Raw genomic sequence first — 20,001 nt, 5'->3', positions numbered from 1 at the left:
TATGTACATGTGGGTAGAGTTAAAGTGACTATGCATAAATACTTAACAGAGTAGCAGCAGCGTAAAAAGGATGGGGTGGGGGGGCAGTGCAAATAGTCCGGGTAGCCATGATTAGCTGTTCAGGAGTCTTATGGCTTGGGGGTAGAAGCTGTTGAGAAGTCTTTTGGACCTAGACTTGGCACTCCGGTACCGCTTGCCGTGCGGTAGCAGAGAGAACAGTCTATGACTAGGGTGGCTGGAGTCTTTGACAATTTTGAGGGCCTTCCTCTGACACCGCCTGGTATAGAGGTCCTGGATGGCAGGGAGCTTTGCCCCAGTGATGTACTGGGCCGTACGCACTACCCTCTGTAGTGCCTTGCGGTCAGAGGCCAAGCAGTTGCCATACCAGGCGGTGATGCAACCAGTCAGGATGCTCTCGATGGTGCAGCTGTAGAATTTTTTGAGGATCTGAGGACCCATGCCAAATCTTTTTAGTCTCCTGAGGGGGAATAGGCTTTGTCGTGCCCTCTTCACGACTGTCATGGTGTGTTTGGACCATGATAGTTCGTTGGTGATGTGGACACCAAGGAACTTGAAGCTCTCAACCTGTTCCACTACAGCCCCGTCGATAGTCATTTAGGCAGGTTATCTTAGAGTTCTTGGGCACGGGGACTATGGTGGTCTGCTTGAAACATGTTGGTATTACAGACTCAGTCAGGGACATGTTGAAAATGTCAGTGAAGACACTTGCCAGTTGGTCAGCACATGCTCGGAGTACACATCCTGGTAATCCGTCTGGCCCTGCGGCCTTGTGAATGTTGACCTGCTTAAAAGTCTTACTCACATCGGCTACGGAGAGCGTGATCACATAGTCGTCCCGGGAACAGCTGGTGCTCTCATGCATGCTTCAGTGTTGCTTGCCTCGAAGCGAGCATAGAAGTGGTTTAGCTCGTCTGGTAGGCTTGTGTCACTGGGCAGCTCGCGGCTGTGCTTCCCTTTGTAGTCTGTAATAGTTTTCCAAGCCCTGCCACATCCGACGAGCGTCAGAGCCAGTGTAGTATGATTCAATCTTAGACCTGTATTGACTCTTTGCCTGTTTGATGGTTCGTCGGAGGTCATAGCGGGATTTCTTATAAGCGTCCGGGTTAGAGTCCCGTTCCTTGAAAGCGGCAGCTCTACCCTTTAGCTCAGTGCGGATGTTTCCTGTAATCCATGGCTTCTGGTTGGGGTATGTACGTCACGGTCACTGTGGGGACGACATCATCGATGCACTTATTGATGAAGCCAGTGACTGATGTGGTGTACTCCTCAATGCTGTCTGAAGAATCCCGGAACATGTTCCAGTCTGTGCTAGCAAAACAGTCCTGTAGCTTAGCATCTGCGTCATCTGACCACTTTTTTATTAGCCGAATCACTGGTGCTTCCTGCTTCAGTTTTTGCTTATAAGCAGGAATCAGGAGGATAGAGTTATGGTCAGATTTGCCAAATGGAGGGCGAGGGAGAGCTTTGTATGCGTCTCTGTGTGTGGAGTAAAGGTGGTCTAGAGTTTTTTCCCCTCTGGTTGCACATTTAACATGCTGGTAGAAATGAGGTAGAACGGATTTAAGTTTCCCTGCATTAAAGTCCCCGGCCACTAGGAGCGCTGCATCTGGATGAGCGTTTTCCTGTTGATTAATGGCCTTGTACAACTCATTCAGTGCAATCTTAATGCCAGCATTGGTTTGTGGTGGTAAATGCACATGTGGTAAATGCACATGCACATGCACACATCCACTAATAATGACTAACTTCTGGTAGCAGGCATTATAGAAAATTAACACAGGTCTCATAAACAATCTCTCAAGCACAAGCCCACTGCTAGTGAGTAGCCAGATAATCTTTATATTTAAAGTATAGCCAACTTGGATCTATTTGCTTGCTAACAAGGTAGAACAGTTGAACTGTTATGAATACACCCTCCTGTCAGTCTCCAACGGTTTGAACAACATAGCCTGTTGACTTTGTTTACATGTTGAAATCAAGTGGATAAGAAAATGCTTATTTCTCAGAATGAGAACGTGTTGCCAATTCCTTATACAAATACATATTTATATGCTCATTGCACATTTTATAAAACACAGATTAGACAGCTATACTGATTTTAAATATAAACGCAACATGCAACAAGTTCAAAGATGTTACTGAGTTACAGTTCATATAAGGAAATCAGTCAATTGAAATGAATTAATTAGGCCCTAATCTATGGATTTCACATGACTGGGAATACAGATATGCAGTTTTGTCACACAACACAATGCCACAGATATCTCAAGTTTTGAGGGAGCATGCAATTGGCATGCTGACTGCAGGAATGTCCACCAGAGCTGTTGCCAGATAATTGAATGTTCATTTCTACCATAAGCTGCCTCCAACATCGTTTAAAGAAATGTGTAATCACGCCTGCCCAGGACCTCCACATCTGGCTTCTTCACCTGTGGGATCGTCTGAGGGGGGTTGTGGGGTACTGAGGAGTATTTCTGTCTGTAATAAAGCCCTTTTGTGGAGAAAAGCTCATTCTGATTGGCTGGGCCTGGCTCCCAAGTGGGTTGGCCTATGCCCTCCTAGGCCCACCCATGGCTGCACCCCAGCCCAGTCATGTGAAATCCATAGATTAGGGCCTAATGAATTTATTTAAATTGACTGATTTCCTTTAATGAACTGTAACTCAGTAAAATCTTTGAAATTGTTGCATGTTGCATTTATATTTTTGTTCAGTATAATTTGATGTATATCGCCCAGCCCTACACTGTATTCCCTTTATAGTGCACTACCTTTTACCAGAGCCCTATACCATTTGGGACGCATCCTCTGTGATTATCTATTTGAGCCCACTCTAAGGGGGAAGAATGGAGGAGTACGGTATGATTGTATGTAGCAGTATAATATGTATGGTTGACTTGTCTCCTTATGTCTCTCCCTGTCCTCAGGCCTTTGCCAATGAAAAGGTGTTTGGAGTTCTGAGTGAGACCCTGTACAACCTGCTGCAACTGGTGAGTGTTGCACTTTCAGACTACCACACCACAGAGTCCCCCACAAATAATCCTGGTCTTTTCCAAAAAAGAGTGAGAAACGTTGGCCGTGTGTTAAATTATTCTCTCTCCCTTTATCTGCTTCTCTTCTCTCTCTCTGTGGGTCAGGACTGGGAGCAGAGGCAGGAGGAGGACAACCTGCTGATTGAGAGGATTCTGCTGCTGGTCAGGAATGTACTGCATGTCCCCGCTGACCCCTACGAGGAGAAGGTCAGAGTTCACTGTGTCAGGTCGTGCTGTGACCCCGTTCAGTACATTCCCAGGCAGCAGCTCCTGCTGAGTTTTTTTTAGCCTTGCTTCATCTGTCCATCTCTCACCATATTGAACGCTCTCTTTTTCTCACTGTGTCTTGTCTGTTTTCCTACCTTTCACTACTCCCCCTCCTTTCTCTTGCCTCTCTTCTTTCCATCTCTCTCTCTCTCTCTCTCTCTCTCTCTCTCTCTCTCTCTCTCTCTCTCTCTCTCTCCGTCTACCTATCCCCTTTTTCCTCTCCCTATCCCCTCCCAATCTCCTATCCTTTTCTGCTTCCTCCCTCCTTTCTCCTCTGGTATGGCTGTAGAACGTGGATGATGATGCCAGTGTGCATGACAAGCTGCTGTGGGCCATCCACATGAGTGGTCTGGACGACCTGATCAAGTTCCTGGCCTCTGCACAGAGCGAGCAGCAGTGGAGCATGCATGTGCTGGAGGTCATCTCCCTCATGTTCAGAGACCAGGTGAGACCAGAGAGGGAGACACCTGGGCCCATATCCATAACGTGTCTCAGAGTAGGATTGCTGATCTAGGACTAGGTACCTGTCCGTGTAATCTAATGCATTATGATCTAAAAGGCTGAGAATTCATTAATCAAACATTCCAGCTTCTCCTACACCCAATGTGGCTGCCAATACACAGCCCGCAGAATATTACTTTTAATGAAAGGGTCCGTTCTATTGATTCTGATTCTATGTTCTCCCTCCCTGTAGACGCCGGAGCTCCTGGTGAGTGCGGGTCAGGCTCGTTCAGCTCAGGAGAAACAGAGAGATGCCCAGGAGCTGGAGGCTCTACGACAGAAAGAGCAGGCGGAGAAACGCAGCCGCACCCTCCAGAGAGGAACCAGGTAACTACACCGATTTCAGGGCACTTTTTTGTCAGTGAGACATGCTCTTTAGAGGTAGATTATATACAAACTGACCTCAGAGCAGTTGAAGAGAGTGTGACATGCTCTAGAGCACAGGAGGTTGGTGGCACCTTAATTGGGGAGGACAGGATTGTGGTAATTGCTGGAGCGGAATAGGTGGAATGGAATCAAATACAGCAAACACATGGTTTCCTTGTGTTTGATACCATTCCATTCTCTCCGTTCCAGCCATTATTATGAGCCGTCCTCCCCTCAGCAGCCTCCACTGCTCTAGAGAGATGCCAGGTTAAAAGACATGTGATTTGCAATGCTTTCCTATTGTCTGATGCCTTTCCCTCTCCTTCAGACACTCTCGCTTTGGAGGCTCGTATGTGGTTCAGGGACTCAAGTCCATTGGCGAGAAAGACGTGATCTACCACCGAGGCCTTCACAACGTGAGTGTGAAATCCTGGAGCAGTGCCCCAAAATTGTATTACCACGGAGTTGGCATTTGAAGCAGAAATCCTAGATAAAGGTCAAAGCCATTTTAAGGAATGGAAAAAACATTTGCATTGCCAAGCTGAAATGTCAAGTAGTTAAATCTGTCCTTACTCGTTATCCTACCGGTCCCTACTTACATGTCTTTGGTCTTTTTCTCCTAGTTCAAAAACTACACCCACGATGAAGGCAAGGCGGTGAGACGTGTGCCCAAGCGGAAGCTGCGCGCTCGGGACTCGGAGGGCAAACGCCGCTCAGCCCTCAACGTGCGCCTCTTCCTGCGTGAGTTCTGCGTGGACTTCCTGGAGAACTGCTACAACCGCCTCATGTACCTGGTCAAGGTGAGGAGAATGGGTCACAACACTACATGATGGCCCAAAAAATGACTATCACACTGGAGGGGGTGTACTGCCCAAGATAGGGTGTGCGTCGCAACAATCTCTCCTTCCTCCTGAAGTGTGTACTCGTTCATTACTCACATATTTAAAAGCTTTGGATTGGTGTTGGCATGGCCTAGAGCAGTGGTATTCAAAGTTGGGGTCAGTGGGGTCGTCAAGATTTAATGTTGCAATATGTAACTTTTTGGGAGACGTGACCAAATTCGCATAGAAATCTGAGTTATAGATCTGTCATTCTTGTTGCAAGCAAGTTTAAGACATGGTAGATCTGTTTTATGTGCCCTATTTCTATGCTTCCCGTTCGTAATTGTTTTTGCGTCTTACTTTCTTTTTTGTACACAAGCTTCAAACAGCTGAAAATACGATATTTGGGGTTATTGAAAAGACATCGAGGAGTGATTTCTGCATATTGCACCTTTTTTTAAAGAAAAAAAATACAATTTTATTGTGTAAATATATTTATTGGTTTCTTTTAGATGAAAACGTAAAAAATATAGTAATTTACCGATTTTATTTGTTTTTATTTAATAAAATAAAACACTTTTTTGGGGGGGGGGGGGTCACGAGAAATTATTGGGGGGAAAATTTGGTTCCCGCTTAAAAAGTTTGGATAACACTGGCCTAGAGGGAGTTCCATATACCAGTCTTTTTTTTTTTTCAAATCCTTGAAGGGAAGTGAACAAGTGCACACTGTGGAGAAAGGAGAGATTATTGGTACACAAGGACTCTGTGACTAATTCTGAAAGATTCAAAATAACCATATTTTCCTGGGAGTTGCTGTATAACACTGTGGATCCAGTTCAATCCAAATTGAGTTACTGGGTTCCTGGCCCAGTCAAAAGCAACATTCTTCCTGCACTGCGAGAAGGCATGTTTGGATGGTGAAATAATGTAATTTTTTTTAACTTCATCCCAGAAACTCAGTTACCACATTTTGACTGAATAAAGCGCTGTCTTGTTGCACAAGATAGAATTATTCACAATTGTGGTTTGAGGCCTGTTTAGCCACAGCGGTCACATTAGACTCTCAATCCTATCTATGCAAACAGATCTGATCTCAGTGCAGTTTGCTACAGCACTCACAGCTGGTCTCTCTGTCTGGTTCCACAGGAGGGACTGATCAGGGAACAGGCGCAGCAGCACGACGAGACCTACTACCTCTGGGCCCTCAGCTTCTTCATGGCCTTTAACCGCGGCAATGGTTTCCGTGCCGACCTGGTCTCCGAGACAATGTCCATCCGTGCCTTCCACTTCATTGAGCGCAACATCACCAACTACTACGAGATGATGCTCACCGACCGCAAGGAGGCCACGTCCTGGTCCCGTAGGTGGGTGTGGCAAACTGGGTTATTATTGTTTTAAGGGAGCCATGTTGGCACTAAAAGTTTGAAGTCTAATTAGAATGTTATCATCATGGATCATTTGGAGCCCACATGGAGGATGGCTTATACATTTCTGTGCATCTCTGGTTTTGAACGTGTAAGAAATAAATTTTTGCGTGTTTCTTCTAGGATGCACCTGGCTCTGAAGGCGTACCAGGAGCTGCTGCTGACGGTGAACGAGATGGACCGCTCCCGAGACGAGAACATCAGACAGAGCGCCAACGTCATCAAGAGTGAGACACTCTTACTCTCTTCTCTCCTCGTCTTGTCGTTTCCTCTTCTCTTCTTTGTTTCCTCTTTCATTATTTTTCTAAACTAAACATCTAAATCCTTTGTCTCCCCTCCAGGTAACATTTTCTACCTGATGGAGTACAGGGAGATCTTCTTGACCCTGCTGAGGAAGTTTGATGAGACCAAGCAGCCGTGCACATTCCTCAGGGACCTGGTGGAGTCCACCCACCTCTTCCTGCGCATGCTGGAGCGCTTCTGCAAGGGACGCAACAACCTGGTGGTGCAGGTCAGCCTCACTCTACTCACAGACAGATAGGGGCCACTAGAGGGGTGAAAAGAATAAGTGCAAGGTGATATTATGTCAAATAGTGAAGTTGATGAACTTTCTGTTTCTGAAAACAGTGATTATTGTTGACTTGAACATACATCAAATGACAGCCCAGCAGTTTGTTATTTAGAAAATTAATGAACAACAAAGTTACACATGGGTATCTGGCTAAATATCAATTCAGTTCCACTTCATATGATTTATTTATCTTCACCTCCATTATAATAATAATAATAATAATAATATGCCATTTAGCAGACGCTTTTATCCAAAGCGACTTACAGTCATGCGTGCATACATTTTTGTGTATGGGTGGTCCCGGGGATCGAACCCACTACCTTGGCGTTACAAGCGCCGTGCTCTACCAGCAGAGCTACAGAGGACCATTATCCTGTACTGCACCTGTACACAGCCCATCTGAAATTAGCCCACCCAACTACCTCATCCCCATATTGTTATTTATTTTGCTCATTTGCACCCCAGTATCTCTATTTGCACATCATCTCTTGCACATCTATCATTCCAGTGTTAATACTAATTGTAATTATTTGGCACTATAGCCTATTTATTGCCTTACCTCCATAACTTGCTACATTTGCACACACTGTATATATATTTTCTGTTGTATTTTTGACTTTATGTTTTGTTTACCCCATATGTAACTCTGTGTTGTTTTTATCGCACTGCTTTGCTTTATCTTGGCCAGGTCGCAGTTGTAAATGAGAACTTATTCTCAACTGGCTTACCTGGTTAAATAAAGGTGAAATAAAATAAAATAAATAAATACAAAAATCCAACTCTGCTTTCCTCCTCCTGCAGAAGAAGCGTGTGAAGCGTAAGAAGTCTAACCGCCGGAAAAATCCGACTGCAGCAGAGACCACCTCCGAGGCACTGGAGGAGACATGGGGGGCCGTGGCAGAGGAGCTGAGGGCCACCAGCTTTCAGGTCATTGTTGGGGATCAGCCTTAGGGATCAGCCAGGGGACAGTTAACACGTGGAGCAGCTAGCTTGTCTTGTCTACTCACCAGACTCCATTCCATTTACTGAGGCAGATTGTTGCTTGGCGCCTTCATGGCTTCATGTTGTAGCATTACACTGTTAACAGACAGCTAGGGAAGAGTTCATGGGTGCATCTCAGTTGTCTAAAGTGGCTTCCTCTCCTTGTCTCGTTTCCTTCATAATATTCACTGGTCGGAAAGAGCTGGACCGGTGAAAGCAAATTCCAAATGCCATATTGGTTTCCCGTATTGTATGTGTAGAGGAATACTGTTATATCTATTGAGCTGCAGCCCTAGTGTGTTGCTGTCCGTACGTGTACGAGTGCTAAATCTGGGTCTGTGTGGCTGCAGTTGTCGGAGGCTCTGACAGAGAGCGCTGTGCCATTTGACGCTGCATCTGAGACTCCCCTGGAGGAGCAGAGGACTGAGGCCATGGTGCGTGTCCAGGATGCCCTGCTCAACAGACAGGGCCCTGAGGCTCTGGGCCTGCTACGAGCCGCGAGGTCAGTCACACACTCAATCTGACTCTGCTCCCATAGACTTCTTTTGGGAAAGTCGGTTATAGATGCATCTGCCATTGAACACTACTATATATATATTTTTGTTTTATGTACATACGGTAGTGCTTTTCTTAAACTCAAAGTGCCCTACATCCACGTGGGTCCACCAATAGTCAAAACAGCATCTTGCTCTGAGCCCACTTTTTGAGCCATTGACTTAGCAATAACAAAAATGATGGTTGTCATAAATCATAATTCTCTCTCTATATTTCTATTCATAGGGAGGTGTGGCCAGAGGGAGATGTGTTTGGTTCAGCTGATGTGGAGCCAGAGGAGGAACTGGAGCTCCTCAAACAGATCCTCATTGCCAACCTGCCCAGTGAGTGTCTGTCTGTGGTACTGTTGTAGTACTCGAGTCCAGGACTCTGACTCGACTCTGACTCGATTCACAATTTTCATGACTCGTGACTCGACTAGGACTCGACCAGTGGTGACTCTATCTTTTGTATAATTAAACATACTAGCTACAACAGAAAATGTTATATAGCTGTATTATGTAGTTAGCCTTACAAATGTGCAACAATGTAACAAAATGTACCTTTTAAAAATGGTTGTACTGCAGCTTTTAGCACTACCAAGTGACTCGAGTATAAAGGACTTGGACTCGAGATTTAGTGACTTGACTAAATCACTGGTCTGTGGTACTTTATAAAACATGGAATCAATATGATTTAATCTGACATGTGTACAGTAGCAGATGCATTAATATCTACTAAAATAAAGTAGATTAAGAAACACTGTTTTTGTTTTGTTTTGAGGGCCACCTCCCCCTGAACCTGGGATGGAGGAGGAGGATGGCGAGGAGGAGGAGGAGGAGGAGGAGCTGGAATCTGTACGCGTGTCTGAGACAGAGTTCAACTTCCTGGACTTCATCAAGAGGTGAGGGACACAAATTCAGTGTTTACAGTACACTTGCTCTCAGATTTGCATCACCAGTGTCCTGAATGTGAAGAACTGGAGATTATTTTATTTTTATAAAACAGAACGTTAAAACTATAATAAATAAGCCCCAGACACTCCATTTGCCGTTTGATAACACTGACCGTTTTAACTCTTCACTGTCCAATGTGCCCCGCCTACCAGGTTTGCCAACCCCAACATCGTGCGTCCCTACCTGCTCCTGCTCCGGTCCTACTCCCAGAACACCCCCCACACCAACCACTGCATCACGCGCCTGCTACACCGCCTGGCCGTCGACCTTAAGATGGACGCCCTGCTCTTCCAGCTTTCTGTCTTCTGCCTCTTTAACAAGATCCTAGGAGACCCTGCCGCCGCTGCCTATAAGGTCCTGTTCATTAAATCAAATCAAATCAAATCAAATTTTATTGGTCACATGCGCCGAATACAACAGGTGCAGACATTACAGTGAAATGCTTACTTACAGCCCTTAACCAACAGTGCATTTATTTTAAACAAAAAAGTAAGAATAAAACAACAACAAAAAAGTGTTGAGAAAAAAAGAGCAGAAGTAAAATAAAGTGACAGTAGGGAGGCTATATATACAGTAAAATAAAGTGACAGTAGGGAGGCTATATATACAGGGGGTACCGTTGCATAGTCAATGTCGGGGGCACCGGCTAGTTGAGGTAATATGTACATGTGGGTAGAGTTAAAGTGACTATGCATAAATACTTAACAGAGTAGCAGCAGCGTAAAAAGGATGGGGTGGGGGGGGCAGTGCAAATAGTCCGGGTAGCCATGATTAGCTGTTCAGGAGTCTTATGGCTTGGGGGTAGAAGCTGTTGAGAAGTCTTTTGGACCTAGACTTGGCACTCCGGTACCGCTTGCCGTGCGGTAGCAGAGAGAACAGTCTATGACTAGGGTGGCTGGAGTCTTTGACAATTTTGAGGGCCTTCCTCTGACACCGCCTGGTATAGAGGTCCTGGATGGCAGGGAGCTTTGCCCCAGTGATGTACTGGGCCGTACGCACTACCCTCTGTAGTGCCTTGCGGTCAGAGGCCAAGCAGTTGCCATACCAGGCGGTGATGCAACCAGTCAGGATGCTCTCGATGGTGCAGCTGTAGAATTTTTTTGAGGATCTGAGGACCCATGCCAAATCTTTTAGTCTCCTGAGGGGGAATAGGCTTTGTCGTGCCCTCTTCACGACTGTCTTGGTGTGTTTGGACCATGATAGTTCGTTGGTGATGTGGACACCAAGGAACTTGAAGCTCTCAACCTGTTCCACTACAGCCCCGTCGATGAGAATGGGGGCGTGCTCAGTCCTCTTTTTTTTCCTGTAGTCCACGATCAGCTCCTTTGTCTTGGTCACGTTGAGGGAGAGGTTGTTGTCCTGGCACCACACGGCCAGATCTCTGACCTCCTCCCTATAGGCTGTCTCATCGTTGTCGGTGATCAGGCCTACCACTGTTGTGTCGTCGGCAAACTTAATGATGGTGTTGGAGTCGTGCCTGGCCATGCAGTCATGGGTGAACAGAGAGTACAGGAGGGGGACTGAGCACGCACCCCTGAGGGGCCCCCGTGTTGAGGATCAGTGTGGCAGATGTGTTGTTACCTACCCTTACCACCTGGGGGCGGCCCGTCAGGAAGTCCAGGATCCAGTTGCAGAGGGAGGTGTTTAGTCCCAGGATCCTTAGCTTAGTGATGAGCTTAGAGGGCACTATGGTGTTGAATGCTGAGCTGTAGTCAATGAATAGCATTCTCACGTAGGTGTTCCTCTTGTCCAGGTGGGAAAGGGCAGTGTGGAGTGCGATAGAGATTGCATCATCTGTGGATCTGTTGGGGCGGTATGCAAATTGGAGTGGGTCTAGGGTTTCTGGGATTATGCTGTTGATGTGAGCCATGACCAGTCTTTCAAAGCACTTCATGGCTACAGACGTCAGTGCTACGGGTCGGTAGTCATTTAGGCAGGTTATCTTAGAGTTCTTGGGCACGGGGACTATGGTGGTCTGCTTGAAACATGTTGGTATTACAGACTCAGTCAGGGACATGTTGAAAATGTCAGTGAAGACACTTGCCAGTTGGTCAGCACATGCTCGGAGTACACGTCCTGGTAATCCGTCTGGCCCTGCGGCCTTGTGAATGTTGACCTGCTTAAAAGTCTTACTCACATCGGCTACGGAGAGCGTGATCACATAGTCGTCCGGAACAGCTGGTGCTCTCATGCATGCTTCAGTGTTGCTTGCCTCGAAGCGAGCATAGAAGTGGTTTAGCCTCGTCTGGTAGGCTTGTGTCACTGGGCAGCTCGCGGCTGTGCTTCCCTTTGTAGTCTGTAATAGTTTTCAAACCCTGCCACATCCGACGAGCGTCAGAGCCAGTGTAGTATGATTCAATCTTAGACCTGTATTGACTCTTTGCCTGTTTGATGGTTCGTCGGAGGTCATAGCGGGATTTCTTATAAGCGTCCGGGTTAGAGTCCCGTTCCTTGAAAGCGGCAGCTCTACCCTTTAGCTCAGTGCGGATGTTTCCTGTAATCCATGGCTTCTGGTTGGGGTATGTACGTACGGTCACTGTGGGGACGACATCATCGATGCACTTATTGATGAAGCCAGTGACTGATGTGGTGTACTCCTCAATGCTGTCTGAAGAATCCCGGAACATGTTCCAGTCTGTGCTAGCAAAACAGTCCTGTAGCTTAGCATCTGCGTCATCTGACCACTTTTTTATTAGCCGAATCACTGGTGCTTCCTGCTTCAGTTTTTGCTTATAAGCAGGAATCAGGAGGATAGAGTTATGGTCAGATTTGCCAAATGGAGGGCGAGGGAGAGCTTTGTATGCGTCTCTGTGTGTGGAGTAAAGGTGGTCTAGAGTTTTTTCCCCTCTGGTTGCACATTTAACATGCTGGTAGAAATGAGGTAGAACGGATTTAAGTTTCCCTGCATTAAAGTCCCCGGCTACTAGGAGCGCTGCATCTGGATGAGCGTTTTCCTGTTGATTAATGGCCTTGTACAACTCATTCAGTGCAATCTTAATGCCAGCATTGGTTTGTGGTGGTAAATAGACAGCTATGAAAAATATAGATGAAAACTCTCTTGGTAAATAGTGTGGTCTACAGCTTATCATAAGATACTCTACCTCAGGCGAGCAAAACCTCGAGACTTCCTTAGTATTTGATTTTGTGCACCAGCTGTTGTTTACAAATATACACAGACCGCCGCCCCTTGTCTTACCAGAGTCAGACGTTCTGTCCTGCCGATGTAGCGTATAGCCTGCTAGCTGAATGTTGTCATTGTTGTCGTTCAGCCACGACTCCGTGAAACATAAGATATTACAGTTTTTAATGTCCCGTTGGTAGGATAACCGTAATCTTAAATCGTCCATTTTATTCTCAAAAGCTTGAACGTTGGCTAATAGGATTGATGGGAGAGGCAGTTTACTCGTTCGCCGTCGGATCCTTACAAGGCACCCGGATCTGCGTCCACGATATCTCCGTCTCTTCCTCACGCGAATGACGGGGATCTGGGCCTTGTAGGGAACACCATAGCAAAATGTTCAGGTAGTCCCTCCCTGTTTCGATCTGTTTTCTCCCGTTTGGTGCCTAATGAATGAACCTGAACCACCAAGACACCAGGGTAGATGGGTGTCACCCTGGGAGCTCTAGTGTCATCTCACAAGTAAGGGAGGAATGGACTCCTTGTGATGCTGTTTTGAAGTTGATTAATGAACCGATGAACTGTAAAGACAAGTTCATTTGTAAGCAAGCGGACCAGCTGTGAAGACACGTCTTTGTGCTGAATCGTTACCTGAGATACTCACATGTAACTCAAATTATATTCATTGATATCACGTCCGTTTGGATATAAAATCCTGTAACCCAGGTACATGGAATATATTACACTTACATGTTCCAATATCTTTCTCTTCCACCTACAGGAGCTGGTGACCTTTGCTAAGTTTGTGCTGAACCGTTTCTTTGCCCTGGCGGCTAAAAACAACAAGGCCTTTGTAGAGCTGCTCTTCTGGAAGAATGTGGGCGCTGTACGCGAGATGACCGAGGGATACAGCAAGCCTGGAGAAGGGTGTGTGTATGTGCCTGGGTGTCAATTAAATAAGTGTGTGTGTGCTCATATATTAAACGCTTTTTAAGGTTTCCATTTTTAAAAGTAATTTATTGTTCTCATGTTCGTCTCAGAGAGGGTTCCAAGAAGAAAGTAAAATGGACGCCAGAGGAAGAGGATGAGCTGCGAACACTCTACGAGGAGCACCGCGACTCTGAAGGTAAACAGAGGACATCACTCCTCTTCATTTCCTGTCCTTTTATCACCAATCCTTTCATCTAACTGCAGTTTTATGGCGTAACCATCCCATACATATGTTCATGAATGCTTGTCCCATATTGTCTCTGAACTTTTGACTCTTGCTCTAATACAGTGCCAGACATTGTTGAGACTCTGCTGCCGTTGCTTAGCAACACCACCCATACTCGTCGGCAGGTGGTGGCCCAGTTGGTGGCGATGGGACTGGTGGACAGTGTAAAAGACCTGAAGAAACAGAGGTCTGTCTGGGGGGGCTTCATGTCTAGGCTACATCCTGACACCTGAAAGCTTTTACTATAGAGATCCTATTCAATATTAATGTCTGTGGATGTAACATACTGTTTACATGTCAGTGCTAGTTAGAGTATGGAAAGGACAAAGCCTGACCTATAGCCTCTGATCTGACATCCCTGAAGGAAAGGCACTCGTATTGTTCTGTGGACAGAGGAGCAGGAAGAAGAGCTACAGATGCTGTTTGAGGAGTTCAGAGACTCAGATGGTATGTTCTGAAGGTGCCCTTGATTCCCATGCTATAACCATGTTACCGTGGTGATATAACGGTTGCAGTATTTTTTGTCTCCGTGGAGATAATGGTTGCAGACCTGTGTTGGAAAGCTTTCAAAGTTTGCTGTTTTGTGACCATTCTATTGATTACAGTTCAATCAAGCCCAGCTAAAGTATTTTTAATTCAGATAGCATTTGAACCCAGTTCTGAGTGGTTGTTACATTTCCGTAGATGTGCTGGGGAACATCCTGAAGAAGGTGACTGCTAAACGTTCCCGTGCCCGCCTGGTGGAGAAGTTGCTCAGCATGGGCCTGGTCTCCGACCGACGGGAACTCCACAAGAAGAGACGCCACAACCCTAACGCTCCAGGGAAGAGCTCCGCAATGGGAATGGTGACGGGAATTTATTTAACCTTTTTTTGTCTCTTATTGTAATACTGGCTGTCCAGTATTATAGAATAGGTTGGCAATCTAGAAATGTCATAAAACTAACACCGCTATTATGACTGAAGAAAGTATTTGTGTGTAATCTGTTAGACTGAAGAAGAGTTCCTGGCTGACCTCACTGGCGGTCTAACAGAAGAGCACATGGATGGAGATGACGAGGAGGAGGAGGAGGAGGAGGAAGAAGAAGAGGAGGAAGAGGAGAGCGAGGGGGAGGAGCGGGAGAGGCAGGCTCCGGCAGCCAGAGGGAGGAAAAGCAGGGTGGCAGAGCGGGAGAGCATGGTTGAGAAGAATGCCAGCCTGAGGACCATGGTGTACACTCTACAGCTGGAAGGTGAGAGCAGAGCATTCATGTTCACAGTACGTTTTCAATACAGACTACCCCTTCTCTGCATCTGTATAGTAATATGTTCTTTTAATTTTAACATCACACAAGCCAATCAAAGAAGATTTCATATGGGAAAGAAGGCCACATAACAGTTGGTGTTGGTCAACAGTTGATAAATGGTCCCTCAAGCTGTACTTTGTAACAGGTATGTCAGGACCCCTGTTGTGGCTACAGAACTGCCTGAACAGAACGGCAGATGACCGTGAGGAAGAAGGTGAGTGGAAATCCAAAAATTTGATCTAAAAAATATTGGGAAAAACAACGCACTAGTGAGCATTTGTATGTGTTCCTTTATCATTGTGAATTGCTGCGTCTTTGAAGTGTGGTTGAGGACATTTGTGATTTATTGTGGTAGTTAATGTTCTATTTTTGCCATCAGGCTTGTCTCAGCCTGTACCGCTTGTCCCTCTGACGGAGGAGAACGAGGATGCCATGGAGAAAAAGAGCTTTCAAAGGTTACTACGGAAAATTGGGGTCCGAGCACCAGCTAATGAGCAGGTGGGTTTTAGAAGGGAACTCTGTTATTTGTTGTTAATTGTCCTACCCACATGGTAGGAATAAGCCTAAACTTATTTACTTACTAAAGGCGTTAATAATGCAAGATTCAGCTGATATGAGGCACTCAAACTTAGGAAAAGTTGCATTTAGAAAAGGCAGTGAAGTGATATGTGTTTTTCAATACTTCAACATGCTTTCCCATAGACTACTGTATAGGTAATTTGTTTCCTCTGTGTGTCTGGTGCTCGATTAGGAGTCGTTCTGGAGGATCCCAGCCCAGATGAGACCGTCCCAGCTGAGGGGAGCGACGGAGGCCCTGAGCCCCAGTCAGGATGCCCCAGCGGCGGGGGCAGAGGAGTCAGAGCGGCCAGCCCCAGGGAGCCCCATCCAGGAGCAGCAGCAGGGGGAGGCAGACTCTCACGAGCAGAGAGCCCAGGCCCTCCGAGCCCTGCTGTTGGCCCGCAAGAGGAAACAGCCCTCTGCCTCAGCAGAACACACAGGTCAGCAGATTAGACATTGGATGCGTCTGAAATGGCACCCTATTCACTATATGGTGCACTACTTTTGACCAGAACCCTATGGGCCCTGGTCCAAAATAGTGCACTATATATTAGCCATTATATCATACTCCGTTTATAACTATTGTAACTGAGGAACTGTGGAGGTCTCGTAGAATTGATCCAAGGTTGTTGCTTTGTTAACCATAACTTTATTAAGAGGGGAGGTAATATTTCCATCAAACTCTTTATAAATGTCAAAGTTTTATACTGATGCTATTTTGTCTTACCAAAAATGGGAATATGAATAACTACTTTATATTCGCTAACACCCACTTATATCTGACATGCCATTTCTGTCTTTCTTTTCACAGATTTCACACCTGTTGAGGATATAGATTCAGACAGTGCACCTCAGAGGTGAGACAGTTCTCTGTTCTGTACATAGTGTATCTATTATGTAATAGCATAGCTCTGCCTGTTCTGTTCTGACTTTTCTCTTCTCCTTTACCATCACAGATCTTCAGAGAAGAAGACCTCCACCAAGAGAAGCCGAGTGGTGTTGGACAGCGATGAGGATGGAGGTACTGTGCTTTTGTCTATTCATAATCTAGTCATGTTAGTTTTACCCACAAACTAGAAATGATAGCCTGGATGCCAGTCTGTTTAGGCAATGACGGCTGTTTGTTATAAAGAAACGGACTGGCATCCAGGCTAAAAAAGGATTAGTACGACATTTCAACATGGGGCTGTTTTGCTAACACTGCCATCTCCTCTCCTGACAGAGGAGGACTCCCTCACTATGGACCTGGGGGCAGATGGGGACGCTGACTCAGACAGGGAGGAGGCTCACTCTGCCCCTGCCAAGCGCAGACGACAGAGGGTCCTGAGTGATGAAGATGATTAGAGGAGAAGTCTTCAGTTGGATTGATTTGATTTATACTGTATAGCGCTTTTCCACTTATGTGCTCAAAGTGCTTTATATAGAAATGGGGAAGCTCACCTCATCCACCAGCAATGTGAGGCATCTATTTGGACCCAATTTGATTGAAGCATCATCATGCACCATGCCTCTACAGGGTTGTGTGCAGACTGAGGATGGGGAAACATGGACCCTCACTTACCAGATATTTCTCAGAGAAGGCGGAATACAAGTCTTCACAGAGAAAAGACCAGAGAGGGAGAGGGCTCCAGGTTTATAGGTAACATGATGTGTTGATGACTCCTCCCCCGTTGCATGGACTGACCAATTTGGAAGAGATTGTAGTCCTGATTGACAATTCACTGTTGACTCATTATAAATATTTTCATGCGTTTGTTTCATCATTGTTGTAAGGAGCGGATGGTAAGGTTATTGTATAATTAATGTGGTTAAAGCAAGACTGGTTGGTTGTGTGGTCTAGTCACTTATTGTATCCACTGTTTTCACATCCCAAAATTTTACTATCCTTATAAGAACACACACTCCATAGTGGGGCGAGTGTATTGATTTTCTTTGTTTTGGCAGTAATGATGTCTTGCAGTATGAGGAAGTGTAGGAGGTTCGTTCAAGGATGTTTTGTGATGCGTTTGTCGTTTATATTATTCAGTCTCTCTTTTTTGAGTATCCTAAAATGTTTTGTATGCATTTCAAAGGACCAGCCTAGCCAATATAGGGATTGTACTGTCAATGCCCAGGTTTTAGAATGTGTTACTTCAAAAACTAGGTTGTTCTTTCCATGGGTGTGTCCCAAATGGCACCCTATTCCATTTATAGTGCACTACTTTTGATCAGGGCCTATAGGGTTTTGGTCAAAAGTAGTGCACTATATAGGAATAGTGACATTTGGGACGCAAACTATATAAACTCAAGATTGTTTCAACTGCAGGTGTTCCGTAATCAGCAGATTACTAGTAAACTTTTATCCAAGTTGGGGAAATAATATATCTGCTCTGTTTAAAAAAAAAGCTATTTTCAGAATGTTGTTTCTCATGTTGCATATAGAGTTCAGGGTGAAACCTGCGTATGTTGATTAAAAAATGAAATAGTAATGAAATGTTAGTGAAAAGTTTGTTGTCTGTGGAGTACACTCATCCACTCCTGCTGATTTCACACACCAGCACCGTGCCCTTTTCACCTCTAGGGGGCACATTTAATTGTTTTACTGAATAGAGTCGATTCTCCAAATTTCCTGGTGGATTTTTTCAGGGGCAAAGCAGAAAATATTTCAGTGGATGAAAGAACCAATATTAAAAGTATTTCTCTCCTACTGAATAGATGAGCATTTATGCCTTTTTCTTCATAATCCTTAAACATTTTAAGATCCCTAAGCTTTACATACTATCCCCTTGTTAATTATCTCAAATGAGCAAAATAACTCTTCTGAACTGTAGGCTTAATTTGTCTGTCTCTTTACTGGTTCTACCCATCTACTTACCTATCTCTATTTCCCCAGACCCTGTTGCTGTTAGGAAGGGAGAGGGTGGGTGGGTTCAGAGGGATCCCAGTCTGTTTACAGTCAGGGCCTGCGATCTCCCACCTTTCCCAGCTGCGGTGGGGGTTGTCCCTCTGGTCCTTACATCTGGAGCATGTTAGCCACTTCCTGTCGCTGGCATCCGGTCAGGCCCCTATCCCACAGATCCAGAGTCGGGATGGGAGAGGCACAGGAGTGGTCCGGGCCTGTACAAACACGACGATTGTGTGTCCTGTTATACATGTTTTGGGGCAATGAGGGATGTAAAGAAACCGTAGAGTAGCATACTAGATGATAGAATGAACTGTTTATTTTGATGTGTTACACTTTAGGGGATGTCTATAGTATTCTCTACAGTATGCAATCTGGTTTCCGCTCAGGATATGGATGTTTCACTGCAATCTTAAAGGTCCTAAATGATTTCACCATTGCCCTTGATTCTAAGCAATGTTGTGCTGCTATTTTTATTGACTTGGCCAAAGCTTTTGATACAGTAGACCATTCCATTCTTGTGGGTCGGCTAAGGAGTATTGGTGTCTCTGAGGGGTCTTTGGCCTGGTTTGCTAACTACCTCTCTCAAAGAGTGCAGTGTGTAAAGTCAGAACATCTGTTGTCTCAACCACTGCCTGTCACCAAGGGAATACCCCAAGGCTTGAGCCTAGGCCCCACGCTCTTCTGAATTTACATCAACAACATAACTCCGGCAGTAGGAAGCTCTCTCATTCATTTATATGCAGATGATACAGTCTTATACTCAGCTGGCCCCTCCCTGGATTTTGTGTTAAACGCTCTACAGCAAAGCTTTCTTGGTGTCCAACAAGCTTTCTCTACCCTTAAACACCTCCAAAACAAAGGTAATGTGGTTCGGTAAGAAGAATGCCCCCCTCCCCACCGGTGTGATTACTACCTCTTAGGGTTTAGAGCTTGAGGTAGTCACCGCATACAAGTACCTGGGAGTATGGCTAGACGGTACACTGTCCTTCTCTCAGCACATATCCAAGCTGCAGGCTAAGGTTAAATCTAGACTTGGTTTCCTCTTATCGTAATCGCTACTCTTTCACCCCAGCTGCCAAACGAACCCTGATTCAGATGACCATCCTACCCATGCTAGATTACGGAGACTTAATTTATAGATTGGAAGGTGAGTGCTCTTGAGCGGCTAGATGTTCGTTACTATTCCGCCATCAGATTTGCCACCAATGCTCCTTATAGGACACATCACTGCACTCTATACTCCTCTGTAAACTAGTCATCTCTGTATACCCGGCGCAAGACCCACTGGTTGATGCTTATTTACAAAACCCTCTTAGGCCTCACTCCCCCCCTATCTGAGATACCTGCTGCAATCTTCATCCTCCACATACAGTGAGGGAAAAAAGTATTTGATCCCCTGCTGATTTTGTACGTTTGCCCACTGACAAAGACAAGATCAGTCTATAATTTTAATGGTAGGTTTATTTGAAC

General features: G+C 45.5%; 1 protein-coding gene across 2 annotated transcripts in view; it reads left to right on the top strand.

Annotated features, from left to right (window-relative positions):
• LOC121575156 (protein timeless homolog) overlaps positions 1 to 18,120 on the top strand; it is a 30,967-nt gene extending 12,847 nt beyond the window's left edge. For both annotated transcript variants that reach the window (XM_041888064.2, XM_041888063.2), the window contains exons 6-31: positions 2,946 to 3,008; positions 3,156 to 3,257; positions 3,607 to 3,762; positions 4,012 to 4,145; positions 4,513 to 4,600; positions 4,808 to 4,984; positions 6,152 to 6,369; positions 6,553 to 6,656; positions 6,771 to 6,940; positions 7,802 to 7,927; positions 8,332 to 8,483; positions 8,762 to 8,859; positions 9,299 to 9,419; positions 9,624 to 9,825; positions 13,371 to 13,516; positions 13,630 to 13,715; positions 13,869 to 13,992; positions 14,170 to 14,252; positions 14,490 to 14,650; positions 14,795 to 15,035; positions 15,235 to 15,303; positions 15,469 to 15,587; positions 15,841 to 16,087; positions 16,459 to 16,504; positions 16,604 to 16,668; positions 16,870 to 18,120. In XM_041888064.2, the coding sequence (XP_041743998.1) occupies positions 2,946 to 3,008; positions 3,156 to 3,257; positions 3,607 to 3,762; positions 4,012 to 4,145; positions 4,513 to 4,600; positions 4,808 to 4,984; positions 6,152 to 6,369; positions 6,553 to 6,656; positions 6,771 to 6,940; positions 7,802 to 7,927; positions 8,332 to 8,483; positions 8,762 to 8,859; positions 9,299 to 9,419; positions 9,624 to 9,825; positions 13,371 to 13,516; positions 13,630 to 13,715; positions 13,869 to 13,992; positions 14,170 to 14,252; positions 14,490 to 14,650; positions 14,795 to 15,035; positions 15,235 to 15,303; positions 15,469 to 15,587; positions 15,841 to 16,087; positions 16,459 to 16,504; positions 16,604 to 16,668; positions 16,870 to 16,991 (3,420 nt within the window). In that variant the 3' untranslated portion in view covers positions 16,992 to 18,120. The remainder of the gene's footprint in view (positions 1 to 2,945; positions 3,009 to 3,155; positions 3,258 to 3,606; positions 3,763 to 4,011; positions 4,146 to 4,512; positions 4,601 to 4,807; positions 4,985 to 6,151; positions 6,370 to 6,552; positions 6,657 to 6,770; positions 6,941 to 7,801; positions 7,928 to 8,331; positions 8,484 to 8,761; positions 8,860 to 9,298; positions 9,420 to 9,623; positions 9,826 to 13,370; positions 13,517 to 13,629; positions 13,716 to 13,868; positions 13,993 to 14,169; positions 14,253 to 14,489; positions 14,651 to 14,794; positions 15,036 to 15,234; positions 15,304 to 15,468; positions 15,588 to 15,840; positions 16,088 to 16,458; positions 16,505 to 16,603; positions 16,669 to 16,869) is intronic.
• The last annotated feature ends 1,881 nt before the right edge of the window (positions 18,121 to 20,001 follow it).

Source organism: Coregonus clupeaformis, chromosome 10 (assembly GCF_020615455.1).
Source record: "Coregonus clupeaformis isolate EN_2021a chromosome 10, ASM2061545v1, whole genome shotgun sequence".
Taxonomy (NCBI): Eukaryota; Metazoa; Chordata; class Actinopteri; order Salmoniformes; family Salmonidae; genus Coregonus; species Coregonus clupeaformis.
Note: the sequence above shows the minus strand (reverse complement) of the source record. Positions and strands in the feature narration are given on the sequence as shown.